Below are 18,867 nucleotides of genomic sequence, written 5' to 3'. Positions count from 1 at the left end.
CTTTTTCCCACTGGATTGACTGGTACCCCTTGTCAAAAATCAGTTGACTGTATGTTTGGGAATTTATTTCTGGGGACTCTATTATGTTCCATTGGTCCATCTGTCTGTTTCTGTGCCTGAACCATGCTGTTTTGATTACCACAGCTTTGTAGTATATTTTTGGGTCAGGGAGTGAGATGCCACCCACTCCACTCTTCTTGTGTAGGATTGCTTTGGCAATATGGGGTCTTTTATGATTCCAGACAAATTTTATGATTGCCTTTTCTAGATCTGTGAAGAATGTGTCTGGTACTTTGATTAAGTTTGCATTAAATATGTAGATTAATTTGGGTAGAATTTCCATTTTGATTATATTAATTTTTCCAATCCAGGAACATGGGATGTCCTTCTACTTTTTTGTGTCATTTTCTATTTCTTTTTTAAGCTTTTCATACTTTTCCTTGTGGAGGTCTTTAACTTCCTTGGTTAGATTTATTCCTAAGTATCTTACACTTTTTGTGGCTATGGTAAATGGAATATCTTTTTTCAGTTCTATCTCAGTCTGCTGTTGTTCATATATAGAAATGCTATAGATTTCTGTATGTCCATTTTGTATCCTGCAACTTTACTGTATTCATGTATTACTTCCAGAAATTTTTTCATGGAAACCATTGAGTCTTCTATGTATACAATCATGTCATCTGAAAATGGAGAGTGTTTCACCTCTTCTTTTCCTATTTGAATGCCTTTTATTTTTTTCCTCTGATTGTGTTGGCGAGGACTTCAGTAATATATTGAAAAGGAGTGGAGAAAGTGGGTATTCTTGTCTTGTACCAGTTTTTGGTGGAAAAGCTTTCAGCTTTTCTCCATTCAGGATGATGTTCACTATGGGTTTTTCATAGATAGCCTTTATTGTGTTGAGAAATGACTCTTCTATGTTGATATTGCTGAGAGTCCCGATCATGAAGGGATTTTGTATCTTGTCAAATGCTTTTTCTGCATCAATTGATACGTTCATATGGTTTTTATCTTTTTTCCTGTTAATATGATGTATTACATTTATGGTTTTGCATGTGTTAGCCAACTTTGCATTCCTGGAATAAATCCTACCTAATCATGACGTATAATCTTCTTTATAAGTTGTTGGATATGATTGAGCATTTTCGTATCCTTTGAGTAGATAACAAGAAGTGGGATTGCTGGGTCATATGGAAGTATTATTTGTAGGATTTTGAGAAACCTGAATATTGTTTTCCAGAGAGATTGAACTAATTTGCATTCCCATCAACAGTGTAAAAGAGTTCCCTTTTCACCACAGCCTTGCCAACACTTATCCTTCTTTATTTTTTTGATCCTAGCCATTCTAACTGGGATTAAGTGATGTCTCATTATAGCTTTAATTTACATTTTTGTTATGATGAGAGGTTTTGAACATTTTTTCGTATGGCTCTTGGCCATTCATAAGTCTTCCTTGAAGAGTTGTCTGTTCATTTGCCCATTAATTTTTTTCTGAAATGAGATTTTATTTAAATAGCATTTATCTATTTGTTTGTTTATTTATTTATTATTTATGCATTCCATCACTATACATCATTTAGATTTTAAAGAGTCTTTACCCAGCATGATATACACCTCAATCCACCCCAGTTGAGAATACTATACAAGGCATCATTAACAGGTAATAAACCATTTCTGTGTCCCACAAATGTCTTACCTCTCTATTTTTCCCCAAATTTCCTTTCCTACAAGCTTCCCCTCTCCCATTCTCCTTCCACTTTGTCCCTAGTATCCATAACAAGTTTTAATCCTTTTATGTCCTCCAGTATTTCAATCTCTACCATAGAGTGCAGACAGTCAGTACATGTTAAGTGGAGACATAGAATGTCTCTGTTTCCTAGCCTGATTTGCTTCACTCAGGAATAAATCTTCCATATTTCTCCACTTTCTATCAAATGCTAGGCACTTGTTGTTTTTTATGTCTGAATGGTGTTCCATGGAGTATATGTGCCACTCTTTTTCAATCTATTCATTTGTTTGTGGAGATTTTAGTTGGTTCCATGTCTTAGCAATCATGAATAATGCCACAACAAATAAGATGTGCAAGTGCTTTTCCAACTTTGCATTCTCCTGTCCTTTGGGTATATACTCAGGGGTGGGATTGCTGGATCATATGGTAGTTTTATCTGAAGGTCTTTGAGGAACTTCCTTATTGTTCTCCACAGTGATTCAACCAATTTGCATTCCCACCAACAATGTAAGAGGGTTGCCCTTTCACCACATCCCCACCAGTACTTAACTTATTTTTGTTTTTAGTCTTTGCCATTTTGACTGGAGATAGGTGGTACCTCATTGTAGTTTTGATCTGCATCTCCCTTATGTGCTTTTTTGGCTGTCTGTATGAATTGGATATTTTTTTCTGAGTAAGCCACTTGAGTCTCCTATTTATTCTAGCTATAACTGTTTTTTTTTTAAATTCCACATATTTATTTATTTTGAATTTTTTACATCCAAGCCCTGTGTATCATTACAGCACACCAAATGAATTTCCCCATCACAAATACATTGTATATTGGTTCAGTCAAAGATATTACCATACTCATTATCATCAAGAGATAATTTTCCACTTTTGTGTATCTTAAATGTTTTGCTTCTCTCTTATCAGAGATAACTTTCAAATATTTTCTCCAATTTTGAAGGTGGTCTTTTCACTTTTGTTATAGTTTCTTCTACTGTGGAAAAACTTTCTAGCTTGGTGTAATCCACTTCTCTATTTTAGGAACTATTGCCTGTGCTTTAGGTGTCTTATTTAAGAAATCTTTGCCTACTCCAATGTCATCAAAAGTTTCCCCTACATACTCTACCATTAGTTCTGTGATCAGAGATTTATATTTAAGTCTTTGGTCCATTTGAGTTAATTCTAGTTAATGGTTAGAGATTGTGGTCCATTTACAATATCTATAAGACAAATAAGATACCCAGCAATAAATCTAACTAAAGAAGTAAAAACCATCCTGTTTTAATAAATAAATTAACTATCCTTTTTAAATTAATAAATAATTTTATTGTAATTTCTAATTTATCTATTAGTTGTATCTCTTCATGGGTTTCAAATCAAGGAAATAAATATATCTATTGTCTCAAATATTTAAAATTACTTTGTGTTATGTACGTTCGCTCTACTGTTTATTAGGAGATAAATATTAAATTGCCATTAACTTTCTTTGCTGTGCTATAATATTCTATAATGCATTCTACTTGCTTATATGCACACTTGTGTCTGTTAATGAGTTTCTCCCCTTCCCCCCTCACCCTCCCTCCTTTCCAGCTTCTGGTATCCACCATTGCACTCTCTATTCCATGCAGGTGGATTTTTTAGCTTCCTCTAATGAGTGAGAACATACAGTACCTGTTAAGTGAGGACATACAGCATTTGTCTTTCAGAGCCTGTCTTATTTCACTTAGCACCATTTCTTCTGGGATCATTCACTTTGCCTGAAATGACAGGAATTTATCTTCTTATGGTGGAATAGTATTCTACTGTGTGTATCCAACAGTTTCTTTATCCATTCATCAGATATTGGGCACTAAGGTTGATTACATATCTTAGCTATAATAATAGTGCTGCAAAAACATGGAAGTGCAGATATCTCTCTGGCATACTGATTTTCTGTGCTTTGGCTATATAGCTAGTGGTGGGTGGGAATTCCTGGATTATAAAATAGTTCTATTTTTAGTTTTTTTAAGGAACTTCCATACTGTTTTACATAGTGAGTATAATAATTTGCATTTTCATTAACCCATATGTTCAAACCAATTGATGCAGAAAAAGCATTTGATAAAGTATAATATCCCTCTATGATTAAGACTCTCAGCCATAAAAACAATGAGACCTTATTGTTTGATTCAAAATAGATAAATATAGAAGACGTAGTGTTAAGTAAAGTGAGCCAGACTTCGAAAGACACATACTGTATACCCTCACTCAATATGTACTGAACATCTGTACCCCTGGCCAGAGTTGAAAGATCTGAAGATATGATAGTAGAAAGGATAAGTGTAAATTTCAAAGACTGTAAAGGCGGGGAGTAGATGGTAGGGAGTAGATGAGAGAGGCAAAGGGAAGAAGCATTTAACAGAAGAATGTAAAGTTCTGTAATTTTGCTTTATAAAAATTTAAATTAAAAAAAAACTCTCAAAACATACGTATACATGGTATATATCTCTACATGATGAAGGCCATATGTGACAAACTCAATTAACATCATACTAAATGTGAAAATCTATAAGAACCAGGCAGGGACGTTCACTTTCTCCACTTCTATTCAACATAATACTGGAAGTCCTAATGAATGCAAGTAGGCAAGAAAAAGAAATACGAAAGTATTCATGTTTGAAAGGAAGAAGTTAAATTGTTTCTGTTTGCCCCAATCTACTACCTGCATTTTTTTTTCATTTGTATTTCTAAGAAAGAGAGGGTCCAGAGAGAGAGGAGAGGGGGTAGGGAAGCAAATAAGACCTCCTTCTTGATGCCATTTCTTATTGTTAAGAAGTAGATTTACTAATCATCAGTTTTGAACCAATTCCTTACCAATAGTTGAGGACAAAGGGAACCAAATATGTGCTGCTGTTGTGATGGATAGTTCTGCTAAACCAAAGACAGGGGTAGATTTGGTCAGTACCAGACAGCTAAAAACAAGTCATGTATTCTGTTTGCAGCTCAAGAAGGATGGCTATAGGAGCAATCAGTGTTAGGTGCTTGGAGTTCCTCAGATCCACCTCACAAACATTTCCTGCACTCTGATCTAGGTGCAGATGGTTCAGAAACAAACATTTGATAGTTCCTGCTCTTAAGGAGTACATACTAACTAGATGAGGCAGCCAAACAATTGGGTAATTCAATATCCTATCTTACAGGGTTCATTCATACTTTCTACCACTCTCCAGTGAGCATCTGCTTTGTATCAGGCACCAAGCAGCATGGCAGGGATTCAGAGGCACCATGAGGCTTGGAGTCTAATACTCCAATCTAACATTGAGGAGCCCGTGGAACATGGAGAGGGTCTCTACCTAGACTGGAGAGATCCCGGAAGGCTGTGGGAGGAGGTGGAAAAGGAGAAGGTGACAGAAAAGGAGTTCCATGAACAAAAAAAACAGCATGATCAAATGCACAGGGGCTTGAAACGTTTTGTATCTAGGACACTACGTGGCTGATCATGTGTGGACTATTTCTTATAACACTGTGACTTTCAGATATGCTGACAAGAAACCCTCCTGGGCCCTCATGGTTTGTCTTTAGGATTGAACTTGGGACCTCTGCAGCATGGGCTATAGCAGCTCCAAAATGTCATCCTTCCATAGGTGATAGGCTAATCCAGACTCAGCCCCTGGAAGCCATGATGGAAAATAAATAATCGGGTACATCATCCTTTATAATCACTCATCCAAACATCCACATAACCATGGTGAGCCACCTCTCCTCCTGACACACTCTAAGAAAACCCCATAAAGAGCAACTAGTTAATAGGGGGCTCAGGGTTAAACCTAGATTGCATAGTTATCTGGAATGTGGTAGGGTTGCAGTGCAGGGGGCACCAAGTAACAGCACTGATCAGGGCCCTGTTGCATGCCATGCACACATTGTCACAACTGGGTCTCACACCAGCACTGAGAGGTTATTACTGTGGTCCCTGTGTTATTGATAAACTGCCTGATGCTTGGAGATCTTCAATAACCTGCTCAAGAACTCCTGACCTTATAGAGCCAAGCTAAGACTGCAGCTGCATCTGCTTCAAACAATGCTTCTCTGAGGGAAGCACAGTTATCCTCTGCATTCAGACCTCACTCAGATGCAAACTCTCTCTTTAAATGAGTCCCTCTCGGAACCAGAAGATGGCATAATGCTTACATCGCTGGACTCCCAGGTAGTCAACCACAGTTCAAGTCCTGGATCTGGTGGCTTAAAATTCAAGCCAGCAGTATATGTGTTTATGCCCAAAATCCTGAGAGGAGAACGGAAGAGAGGAGATTGCAGCATGGCCACCCCCTCCTCCTAGAGGGATGATTTCTCGCTTTCTGTCTCTCTGTCTCTCTAGTGAGTGCATACTCCCTGTAGCAAAGATCTCTCAAAAAAAAAAGTTAAGAAAGAAAAATGGAAGTAAAAAAAGAGCCCCTCTCCACCTCCTTTTCTGTCCATAGCATTTACTTCTCCCCAGTACACACATTCATCATCTACCTCTCTCTCCCAGCTCCTGATTTGTCCACTGCTGTATCCTTGGCATTCCAGTCAGAGGCTGGCACATAGAACCGTGAACAAATCCTTGCTCAGTGTAGGAAGCCATCTGGCTAGTCCCTAAACCCAGCCTTCTCTGTGGTGTTGATAACAACTTGTTGGTATCCAGTAGCCTACCAGAAAGTCATTGGGAGCTTCCTGTGACTGTAAACTGACACAGTCTCACAAATGCAGGACTTGCTAAGTTCCTCACAGGTGCAGGCAGGGAAATCCATGAATTTCCATTTCTACTTCAGCAAAAGAATACCATCTAGCTCTTTATAGGGTTCGGGTTTTGTTTTGTTTTGTTTGTTTTCTTAAGTGCACCATGAGCAGAGGAGGTTGCACATTTGATTGGAACTTACAATGGGAAAATGTCTAGCAAGCAACTACATGTGACAAACACTTGGGATCCATCAGCTAATAGTGCCCATAACTCACATCTCCTAATGACTCAGATTTACTCTTGTATACACGCATCTGGTGGAGCACAGTTGCACAGCCCTTTCAGACGTGTACCCTCGCAGAGCATGGGAAGCTCACTGTTGTCAGCAAGCAGGCATTATTAGTCACTGTGAGTGTTGCCTTGAAGCTCCTGTGACTTTCAATCGTTGCTATTAGTGCATCAATCAATTCCTGTGTACGCTCATTCTCGGTGTTTATTTTTGTTGATTGCTCTGGTTTTTTTGTAGTGCCGTTCTGATTGTGATTTTGTTTCTCTCCAGCGCTTTATCATTTCCAATTATTTTTTCTTCTAAAAAGCAGTGACAAGACTCTCAGCTGTACTTCAATGAGTCACAGTTCTAAATGGTTGAGAATCCCTGTCCCCACCTGGTGACCTCACATAATCCTTGAACAACTATGCTCTATTTTGTAACAAGACATACACATCTCTAAAACTCACCATGAGAGGCAATAGGTGGAAAATGAGATAAGTATATGTGATGAGTGACTCATTAAAAGGGGGGAATAGGAAACATTAGTCGGTTTCATGCAATGGCTACAATAAACATGGAACTTTAAGGAGATCTGATGTGTGCTCATGGAAGTGGATGTAAGAAGGTTGCAGATGGTGCATTATTTGAAGCAGTGGAAGGAGAGTCTATGAAAGTGATGAGAAGTTGTAGCTGCAGGTGTGGATGGCTGTGGCTCCTGACACACGGTGACCTAAGAAGTTGCTCATAGTTGAGGTGTACACGTGCTCATTTTGTATATTCCCAAGAGGTTCAGCTTCGCAAGGTGTGGTTTTTGGGTTTTGCCTAGTATGTCTCAGGGAGGAAATCCTACATAAGCAAATATAAAATTGCCTTATCTTCAAACTATTTAATATGTTTGTTGGGATGAACAATTTGTTGTAATAAAACCACATTTCCAAAACAAGCATTCCTTCAGAACTGACTATATCTGATTTCCTTTTCATCCTTTCCTTATCTACTCAGACTGGACCAAGAGGATTGAGTATCAGCCTGGCTCGGGGAGTGTACCCTTGTTCCCCAGCATCCGCCTGGAGACTTGTGATGGAGCTGTGTCCTCGCTGCAGATCACTGCGGAGCTGCAGACCAATTACATTGGGAAGGGCTGTGATCGGGAGACCTACTCCGAGAAATCCCTTCAGAAACTGTGTGGTAGGTGTTTTCTGTTGGAATTTGTTTATTAATTACTTTTAAATGATGTATATCAGAATATATATTTTATATTAGGGAAGAGTCAGCCCTTCCCACCTGCATTTGTATACGTCGCTCCTAGGTAGACATTAAGTTTACTTATGGTGGAAGGGTGAGAAGACCTAGCTTTTGGTTACACACATACCTGATTCAGACTCCATTTGCCAGTTGTGTGACCTTGAGTAAGTGACCTGGCAAAGTCTCTGTTCATTATTGGTAAAACAGGCATTAAATGGCATGATGTGTTTCAGAGCAGCTAGAACAGAGACCTAGAAACAGAAGTCCCCTTCTGCCCTGCTGGTTTATAGTCACCTGGCCAGGAGCCAATGTGATGAGTAGGGTCAGTCACTTGGGAAGAGGTTGGTCTCCTCCCCATACGGTCATCTCCATAATTGATGGTGCTCAGTACAAATGAAAATGTAGGCTGTCATCCCAAAGACAGTGACAGCAGAGTATTTAAGCCAAGTGCGTACAACTACATACAGGGCCCTGTGCAACCAACAGCTCAAATCACATGCCCATGAAGCTGGACCTGGCTGACCACAACAGAGACAATCATGGTGTTGGTGTGTACATGAGTGACTGAAGATACATGTTGGGAGAGAGGGCTTCTTGTCAGGAGACTATGAGATGGTGCCACAAGAAAGGAGGCAAGTCAAGAATTGGGAAACAAAGCTACTGGAGGGAGACTACAAAAACTGGGTATAGAGGAAACCTAACTGTATTGAGTGCCTACCACGTGTACCCTGTAGACTCATTTCATGCATACTTTATTTAGTTCTTTCATCTTCACTATGAGGAGGGTGTTATTCATCCCATGGTAGAGATGGAAAATTTGAGGTCCAGAACATGCAAACAACTCAAGGTCACACAATAGAGAGTCAGAATTTAGAAGTAGGTCTGTTGGAATGATGGGCTCTTTAGCTCAGTATCCCCGTAAGCTAACCAGGACTCTGAAGCTGGAATGTGAAGCTCTGAAAGAAGCCTGTGGAATGGGAGAACGAATATCTCATAAGGTGAGGATGGTCCCATGCGTTAGATGCACCAGATTGTGGATCTATTGGTGGCCCTCCTTCATCCATGTCCCTGCATATAGCTCATTTCTATCTTGTTTTCTCCAAGAATTTTTAGGACTTCTGTCTCTCCAGCCATGTTGTGGTTTTAGGAAAGAGCTTATTCTTACACTGGACTTGTATTGGGGTGGGATAGGGGAGTAACTGCATCCCCTCTAATGGAAGTGAAGGCTCCTGAGTACTGTACACAGTCTAGATACACAGTGTAGACATTTCTCCTCCTGGACCCTCCACCCACTACTACCTTTGGACAGTTTTCTACCATCAATATTCTCTCTCTCTCATGAACATGTGTATTTGCACTGGGGATTCAGACTGTCTTCAAACTCCAAGGGGCATGCAGACCAGTTGCTTCTAAAACAGAGGCTGGATTATAATCCCTGAATACACACACACACACACACACACACACACACACATACACACACATTCCCACACTGCTTTTGCCCAAAGAGCCAAGGGAAAATTTAGAACTGAATGTGAAATAAACCTTGCTCAGATATCACCATGTTCCATTTATTTTGTCACCAGCTGGCAAAGAAGGCCTGTGGGAACACAGACCTCTCTAAAATGATGCTGTATATCGAGGAAAATACCACAACTTCAATATTCCAAACAGCTCTTGCAAAAATGGATGTAAGAGACCTGTGATATTTCAAAAACTGCCTCCAGTCCCCTTTTCTCTCTGTGTGCAAAGAAACTATCTAAGACAACATCTTATTTTGAATGAATATCTCATTTTGCTCCCCGTGCACCTGAATTATAAGTCAACTTGACCCCACACCACTGTGGGTTAGAGTCATTTTCTAAACTGCTCCAGGTTAGGAGGAAAAGATGGAATCAGCTTGTTAAAGATCAGATGGGCCCAAGGGCACACTCTTGTGATTTTATTTTGAATGTTGCAGGAGAGAGCTGAGGAAATATGGAGAGTGAAAAGAATTTTCTGAAGAAGAAACTTTAGAGAAAAATTGCATCTAGTGTGTTAGCATGGCTCATTCCATCTGGGCTGCCAGATTGCCTTTCAGAAACAAAGGCAGGATAATTCAGCCAGGAAGGCCATTTGCCCTAGGATGCAGCCTTGTCTGGTGCTAGGAACTGCCCTTTGACTGTTTTTCTAGAACCTTCTCAGTAGTGTGTCTGCCACGCTTATGGAGAACCTGTTTGAGTAACCCTGATGCTGATGGGCAGACTAGACTTGCCTCTGCATTAGATATCTGACTCTAAAATTTTATGGGGGCAAAAGCAAAAGGTTCAGATTCAGACATGAACTTAGTTTTGAGGTCTGTATTCACACTGGGGCTTCAAGCACTCTTCAAACTCCAAGGGGCATACAGACCAGGTTGCTTCTAAAACAGAGGCTGGATTATAATCCCTGAATCCTATGGGGCATCTTGCTGGAGACAGACTTCAGTGTACTTTCAGTGGATAGTAGGAAAGCTTCTTGCTGGCTTCTCAACTAGGGAGCTGCCAAGACACTATGTTAGCCTTAACATTCATGCATGTTTCATCCTACAGATCTTTATTGACTTTGGGTGGAAACAGAGAGACCAATTAGGATGTTATTGCAATAGTCTAAGCATAAGATAATGAATTTTAAGCCAGGGGAGTGGCAGTAGGGATAAATTTAAGACAGATTTAGGAGGTAAAATCAGCCAGAGTCAATGATTGATTAGCTGTCAGTAGTGGTAAAGAAGGAATCTAAAAAAGGCTTTAGTGTGAGCATCTAACTGGATGAGGGTGCTGCCAATCAGAGCTAGGAATCTGAGAGCAAGAGCAGATTTAGGGAGTGGTGATGACAGTCACCTAGAGAACTCCCATGGATGGGTGTTCAACCAAATTGCAGCCTGAGCCCTGACTCTCCTGAGGCTTTGCCTTCACTCCACTGAGCCATCATTGTGGCCCACTTCATCCCAATGTTCAGCCTCTGCTTTGTCAGGGCACTCACTTGATCCCTCTCTCCAGTTTGTTCTCATTGCTAGGTCTTCACTGCTATTTACTTCCCACTAGGATGCTCTCTCTCCCTTTCACCCTTCCCACCCTGTGTATTCAGTCCTACTCACCTGCCCTCTGTACACAGTGGGAGTCAGTCCTGTGGTCTCTTCTTGGTGGTCTGAGTCTGAGGCTGTAGTTGGACAGTAACCCAGTCAGAGCTCTCCCCCAGGAGGCCCATTGTGGAAGTCTGGTCATTGCCTGTCTGCTTCCTCCTCCTGCAGCACAGCTGTACAGGGAGCAGAGAAGCCCATTTTGGAGGAAGCCAGACAACAGTTGGTGTCAAGTGAGACATCAGGAAGTACTTGGGTAGACGCAAAAGCACTTGAAATACCTTTTTGGGTCCCAGTGAAGCCTTGGATGTCATGCATATTGCTTCCTGAGACTTACACATGGAAATACTTTCATTCCATGTTGGACAAAAACATTGGAGGACCCTGACCTTGTGTCCCCTTCAGCTTTTGGGGTCAGACATAGCCTTAATGGTACCCACTTTATCTAAAGCCAGGCTTCTTGGAGAAGTTGGGTCAACTACATATCACTTCCTTTGAATTCAAAGATTCAGATCAAGGACTCCAGCACTTCAATACTAGGCTTTGTAGAGATGAAAGTGTCACAGAACTGCCTTAACTATGAAATGCATGATGCAGCCCTCAGTGAGACCTCTTGGCCAAATTAAATTTGACATTAATAACAGCCTGGGAGAAGGCCCACTTTGATGACCCTGCGTCACTGCATATTACAGAAAATCTAAAAGCACTTTGTGATGCACATGCCCTTCATAGCACAGAGGCCAGGGCTAATCCTCACAGGCCACAGGGCTTCTGGCAGCTGGCCATTACCTCCTGAACATGATGTCTGGGTCAGCTGTTTTGCATGCAGACTCGAGAACTCTGAGGACAGGTCTTGTTGAAGGCCACAGAGTGAGAGCATGCTATTAAAGTCAAGAGGTTCATCTGTTGGAGCAGTGCAGATGACCAGACCTTAGGTTGTCCTCGGGATTTATATACTTGTGATCCCGGGAGATTTTCATAGAGGTTTCATTTGTTTGTTCACATATTTATTAATTCAAGAAATATTTGTTGAGTGTCTAAATGTTGTGCCAACTCTTGAAATAATACACAGATTAATAAAAACCACTTAATAATTCAGTCTCCTAAGACAGACACATTTTTTATTAATTCTAATGAATTTTTTGGGAAACTATAAAAGTCCATGATTTTTTATTATACCAACAGCTTAACATAACTTTTTCTCACTAAGAATCACTATCAGATACTTTTATGTGCTTAGAACATCCCAACTACAAGAAGCAACAAGTTTCTCGAGGACAACTCCAAAGGGTTAGAGCTGCCAAGGTGACAGCATCAGTCTCCTAGTCATAGCCAGGGCTTCTGCTCTGAGAGCACTGAAATAGACCTCTTACTTTAAGGAAAACAGGAGAACACTTTTTTTTTTTTTTTTTTTTTTTTTTTTTAGAGAGAGAGATTTTTGCTATACGGTGCATGCGCTCACCAGAAAGATAGAAAGTAAGAAATAACCCCAAGGGAGGATGGCCATGCCCCAATCCTTTCTCCTCCATCCTCCTCTTGGGCTTTTGGGCACACATGTACATACACCCTGTGTGAGTTTTAGGCAGCCAGGTTTGGGTCTTCAACTGTGATTGACTATGTGAGAGTCCAGCAACATAACCATTATGCCATCTGCTGGCCCCAAGGTGAACATCTATTGGGAATCAAATTGGGCCACTAATCATACACTACATTAGCAAAGAGCTCTACACACTGACTCATTAATGATGACAGTGAGCAGTAGGCCTCTCACTGGACATGCTTATTTCTTTTTATTTTTTTTTATTTTTTTGGAGAGGTTTTTTCTTATTGGGCGTGTGCACTCACCACAAAGACAGAGAGAGACAGAAAGATAGAAAGTGAGAAATCACCTCCCAGAGGGAATGGCCATGCCGCAATCCCTTCTCTTCCATTCTCCTCTTGGGATCTTGGGCAAGCACACACACGTGCCTGGCGTGAGTTTAAGCCACCGGGTCCGGGACTTGAACCGCAGTCGACTACATGGGAGTCCAGCAACATAGCCATTACACTAACTGCTGGTCCCTGGACATGCTTATTTCTTGGAGATCATTTAAACAGCTACCATACAACATTCTCACTTATGTTGGGGAGAAAGAATTTGCCTGAAGGGACTTTGTCCAAACTGATAAGCAACTGTATATCCATGGTTGTTTCCCAAGAGCCTGGCTGGCTACCCCTCATCCAAAACCCAATTTACATCACTTGGAAATCCAAGTTTCTGATTCCAAAGCCTTGAGGAAACTCCTCAGGTCTAGGATTCATAGTCTGATTGTAGGATCAACAGGGTTTTAGTTCCTAAAATGATATCAGAAAGTCCTTAATACCAAGGCTTCAGGCAAGCAGGTGGAGAAATGAGAATTGTAGCAACTGGTGTCAATCATACACAGAGATTATCGGTCAGGATGGGACAGGTTGTGCCTCACTAACAAATGACCACAAAATCTCATTGACTTAAAAGTTTGTATCATCCTACGTTTTCTTCTTAGATTGAGTCTGCTCCATGTTGGCTCCTATCAGGGTCCAGGTTAATGGAACAACCTCTATCTAGAATACTGTTGATGTTCTAGACATGTAGACCACAGACTGGCTTTTAAGGCTTTGGTCTGATATGACACAATTCATTCATACATTTCATCAACCAGAGCAACTCAGATAGCCAGCCTGATTTCAACAGGTCAGAGAAGTACGTTATGAGTAGAATACCGTCTACTACCATGCAGTTCTGATGGTCCTTAAAGCATTTGCCAACAGGGCCTTCTTCATTTCTCATAAGATTTTCTACCACTGAACTGCTCTACCCACTGAACTGCCTCTTTTTAAAAATAGAAGACTTCTACTGGATTCTTAAAGTTAGGATGATTCTGTCTAGTTCATTGGGGCATTCTCATGACAGTGCCTGGTATACCTTAGACATGGACACAGACATAGACATTTACCAAAATGATGTGCAGTTGATATCACCATTTGTCTTTGTCTTTGCCATGTGCTGCCATGTTCTCCATGTGTGCTTTCCATGCAGAGAATCCTCTACAGAATGATTATACTGGTTCCTTTCTCCTGAGACCATCCAATTTATCCATACTTCTTCCTGTGCCTTGTGGTGGACCACAAAAGCGTCATGCCATCTTCCTTTTCATATGCCCACTTTGAAGTACTAAGGACCCTCTGCCCTCTTTAAAGTCATCTGGAACAGAATGCAAACCTATCAATTTAGAAGTTCATACAGGGGCCAGAGGTGGTATGGTGGATAAAGTTCTGGACTCCCATATGGCTGGCCACAGTTCTAGTCCCATATCTGCTGGCTTGAAAATCATGCTGGGCACATGTGCATGCATGCTCAAAATCACAGGAGAAGAATAGAGGAGAATGAATTGCGGCATGACCATTCCTCCAGGACGGGGGAGTGATTTTTCATTTTCCCTTTCTCTGTCTCTCTCTGGCAAGTGCACACACCCTATAGCAAAGACCTTAAAAAAAAAGAAAGAAGTTCAGACAGGGGCCTCAAGGTTCTATCTGTGTTCTCACAATACAGCATGCCCTGAAATCTTCTTTATTCACCCATGGTTATCTATTTGCTGGCTCAGAGAAGCTTCGCCATATGCAAAGGGCCCAGGGATCTCAAATCAAGCCTCACTCTTGTTCTAAGCCCCTAGCACTCCAGCTGCAGCTGCTGTGCTCCAGATCAGTGTGACTCCTCAGCAGCCTGGTGGCTCTAAGGATTTCACAGAGGAATCCAAAGGAGCATCTTAAGTACTCTGTGATGTACAGATACTGCTACACCATCCTGTGCTGCATCCTGTTTACCCATTACTTTTCCATGGGATCCCTTGGGAAGAAAAGAGACAGAAGAACTTTTGGAGGAAGTAAATCTTTCTCAGTTTATTTAAGTGTACCAAGAAACAAAATACAATCTGTTAAGTTTTGTAGAAGAATCCACCATCTGGCTAAATGCAGCTTGATGCTTTCTGGCAGACGACATTTGTGGGTTAGGGAGGGTGCCCCCCACTCCCCTCAGCAGGGAAGACAGAGAACTCCACACCACTGGCCTTGCTAGCACACACGTCCTCATCATCCCTGTCTCTGGAAGCAGCCATCTGGGTAGGGAGGTGGGATCTCACAGAATTGGACTGTGTTGACCGGTCAGTTGGCTGGCACTCTGGACACTTCTGTGTGGTAGACAAAAAACATTAGTTGGGTTTCTGAGAGGTGGGCCTGGCTCTATCGGAAAGTATGTCTGTGTGATTTTGGTCCAGTCTGGGCATCAGCTTCCATATTTGCAAAATAAGCAGGAGATTTCAAGACCTCCCTCCAGGTTCACTGAGGTGGTGCAATGGGGAGCATGGGCTTCAGAGCTAGAAATCTTTGACAACAAGTCCTCTCACTAGCTGGTTGTGATCCTGGGCTCACTCTACCTCAAGTTACTTATCTGAAAACTAAGATCTTGCTTGGTATTCACATGCAGATGAGTAACTAAGAAAGAGTATATGAGGTACTTAACTGAGATCTGGCATCTAATAAAAGGTTCATGGGAAAATGATAAAGTTCTGTAACTATAAAAACTAAACTTCTACAAATATTGGACATATATATAAAATATCTCTAACAAGTTGTGAATTGCTTTATGACCAATTTTGTCTCCTAGCCCTCTTTATGCGCCCCCATTCACCCCATGCTAGTCTCTGCTCTACACATATCTCCTCCTTCTACCCAAACCTATTTGCAGAGAAATTTATAATCGGTCTCTTCACTAATCTAAGGGGTTAGTTGCAGAGCAAATTCTACAGAACAGCAAAGTCATTAACCAAAAGAAGGATCTGCAAAAGGTGGAGTTTCAAGCCCTGCCCAACCTCCCTCCCCACGTTCCCCTGCATGGAGGCCTGGCTGCTCCATATGGCAGCCAAGCTGGCCTCACAGTCACCAGGTGTATGTGACTGCCTGGACCCTACTAGATTGTGTTGGCGTCGCTGACTTGAGCTATAAGTCAGGAGCCTGGAGCACTCAGCCTATGTCTCTCTGACTGCCCCAGATTTCAGGAACTGATACCAACTCTGTGTGTGCCCCAGGCACTAACAGAAAAATTCTGGTGTCAGACTCATTTTCCTTAATGGCTCAAAGAAGATACCACCATGTTGTGTTGTCCTGGGAGCATTGGGAAAATGAACTTGGTCTCAAATGTCATGTGTCTTCTGCTCCCAAGCCACTCACAAATCTCTACCTACCACCACCTCAGTAGATGTCTTTTTTTACAAATACCTGTGGAAGAAGGTACCTAAGGAAGATGAAGGCTTTGTCACTGAAACATTAGTGTGAATTAATTTGTCAGGTAGTAATGTGGATTCCAACCATGTAGCTGGGAGAGTGGAATGAGAATAGGTTGGCACAATGAGACGTATGGAGCATGGGCAAGAGATTGGATGGGCAGGCTCGCCTGAGCATGGTGTATGCTTCCAGGAGTATCTCCTGGGGGCTCTGGCTGGGGGAGGCAGTTATAAATATTAAGTGAGTGCCTGCAATATGTCAGGCACAGTTCCAGGCAAAATCCCTAGGAAATACCCATGTGAATAATGCCATCAACCAACTTTTCCCATACTTTCCCTTGATGGGCACAAGCTACAGTGTGATCATGAATTGGGAGACCAGAACCTTCCACCTTCTCAGACACTGCAGTTCCAGAGTCCTCTCCTAGGGTGACCCTCTCACAATGCTAAGCAGAGCATTTGAGTCTAAGGACACATATTTTTCACATAGCTTACCTTTCACTTGCAAGTCAATGTGTTGATCTGTTTCAAGGCTGGAGGGAAAACTGGCTGGCTTCAACATTTTCAGAGAAGTATATTGGTTTCCAATATGGCACCTTCCTGAGGGATTTTTAAGGATCATTTTAACTGTAGGAGATTTTTCATGGTGCCTGACTTTGGAGCCCAAACCCTAGGTAACATGAGAAGTCAGAAATCCAATGATCCTGGGAAAATGACAGGTAATTCACACAACCACTGTCCATTAAACCCATCAGAGTTTATGACTGATGGGGGTATACTGTGCCAGGAGAGAGCCCCGTTGCACTGGCCTTGGGCACAAGGCACACCCTAGATTCCCTGATTCTTACTTAAATAACAGGGATAACTCCCAACCCTCTTGCTTCCCTAGGTAACTAAGCCCTATCTCAGTATACATAGGATAATTCAGGAGAGAACTTGCATTGGAGCCTCCATAGAGAGTAAGTGGAGGCCAGAGGGTCCTCTCAGCAGGGCAGTCAGTCTTCTCTGCCAGGCCAGCCAGTCCCTCTCACCTCTGCCTACCATTCCAAAGCTGTGAGTATGATTTTCTAGGACACAAATCTGCCCATGGCTCCACCACTGCTTTGGGTTAGATCTTCGTGCCCTAGCCTAGAATAATATTAGGAGTAGAATGATGACAACGGTGAAGATGATGCAGTTATAACTAATACTGACTGAGTGTTCACCATGTGGTGGGCAGGCTGCTGCAAGCTCCGGTGAATTCTCTCATTCGGTCTTCATAAAGCACTGGGAAAAGGAAATAGAAAGTCAGAAAGGCTCAGAGACTCGCTCACGGTCACACAGCTAGCAAGTTGCACTGCTAGGCATCAAAGCCAAGTGTTTCTGACTTTCCAACCTGTATTCTCAACCACTGCATCATCTGGCCTGGACAAGTGATGATAAAAAACAATAATAATAAAGATGTCATGAGTACAAAGTGGCTCGTGCTCTTTCTCATGGGATCAGGAACTAGAACTTTCCCCAATCAGAGCCTTGATCACACTGTGCCAAGTTGCTAGCTCTGAGCCCCTCCAGGTCAGAGACTGTGTCTGGCTCACCCTCACATGGCCAGCACCTAGTAAGGGTCTTGGCACATGGCTGGTGCTCCATAACTGGTTGACAAACTAATGGAAGGATGAATCCATTGGTGAAAACCAACCCTGGCTTTCTCTAAGAACTTTCCCTGCTAATAAAACTCCCAGAGTCCTCCCAAATCTCTAAGCTGCCTCCAGCACTTTCTCCTTGCACCCTGTCTTGCCACGTAGAACACTTCCGTTCGTAACTTGCTGATGCCTCTCCAAGAATACCATAAGCAGCTCAGGCTGGGATGCATTTGGCGCTTTTCTTCCCAAGGCGCTGAGCTCAGGGCTAGGCACAGACTGCTCTGAGTAAGCATGCTGAGTAGATCATCCTGACCCAGGAGTAGAAAACAGAAGGTGAGGACATCCGCTCCATAAGGAGTGACTCACTGTTCTTTCTTTTCCCTCTGCCTTCAGGAGCCTCTTCTGGCATCATCGACCTCTTGCCATCCCCCAGCGCTGCCACCAACTGGACTGCAGGCCTGTTGGTGGACAGCAGTGAGATGATCTTCAAGTTTGATGGCAGGCAGGGTGCCAAAATCCCAGACGGGGTTGTGCCCAAGAACCTGACAGATCAGTTCACCATCACCATGTGGATGAAACATGGCCCCAGCCCTGGTGTGCGAGCTGAGAAGGAAACCATCCTCTGCAATTCAGATAAAACTGGTGAGTCTCTTGCCTATTTACCTACTAAACGGCTGGGCACAGACACAGCCATGGAGGATGGGGGAGAAAAGCGGGAGTGTAAGAGGAGCTCAGGAGGGACCAGCAGTTAGTGTAATGGCTATGTCGCTGAATTCCCATGTCAGTCGACCGCGGTTCAAGTCCTGGATCCAGTAGCTTAAATTTACACCGGGTGCGTGTGCATGCATGCCCAAGATCCTAAGAGGAGAATGGAGGAGAAGGGATTGCAGTGTGGCCATCTCCCCTGGGGGGGGGGGGGGAA

General features: G+C 42.3%; 1 protein-coding gene across 1 annotated transcript in view; it reads left to right on the top strand.

Moving 5' to 3' along the window:
* The window catches only part of LOC102475297 (calsyntenin-2), a 419,364-nt gene that overhangs the window by 325,736 nt on the left and 74,761 nt on the right, over nt 1-18,867 (top strand). The window contains exons 7-8 of the mRNA XM_006158194.1: nt 7,687-7,872; nt 18,339-18,587. Coding sequence (XP_006158256.1) covers nt 7,687-7,872; nt 18,339-18,587 — 435 coding nt within the window. The remainder of the gene's footprint in view (nt 1-7,686; nt 7,873-18,338; nt 18,588-18,867) is intronic.

Source organism: Tupaia chinensis, unplaced genomic scaffold (genome assembly GCF_000334495.1).
Source record: "Tupaia chinensis unplaced genomic scaffold, TupChi_1.0 Scaffold000574_1, whole genome shotgun sequence".
Classification (NCBI taxonomy): Eukaryota; Metazoa; Chordata; class Mammalia; order Scandentia; family Tupaiidae; genus Tupaia; species Tupaia belangeri.
Note: the sequence above shows the minus strand (reverse complement) of the source record. Positions and strands in the feature narration are given on the sequence as shown.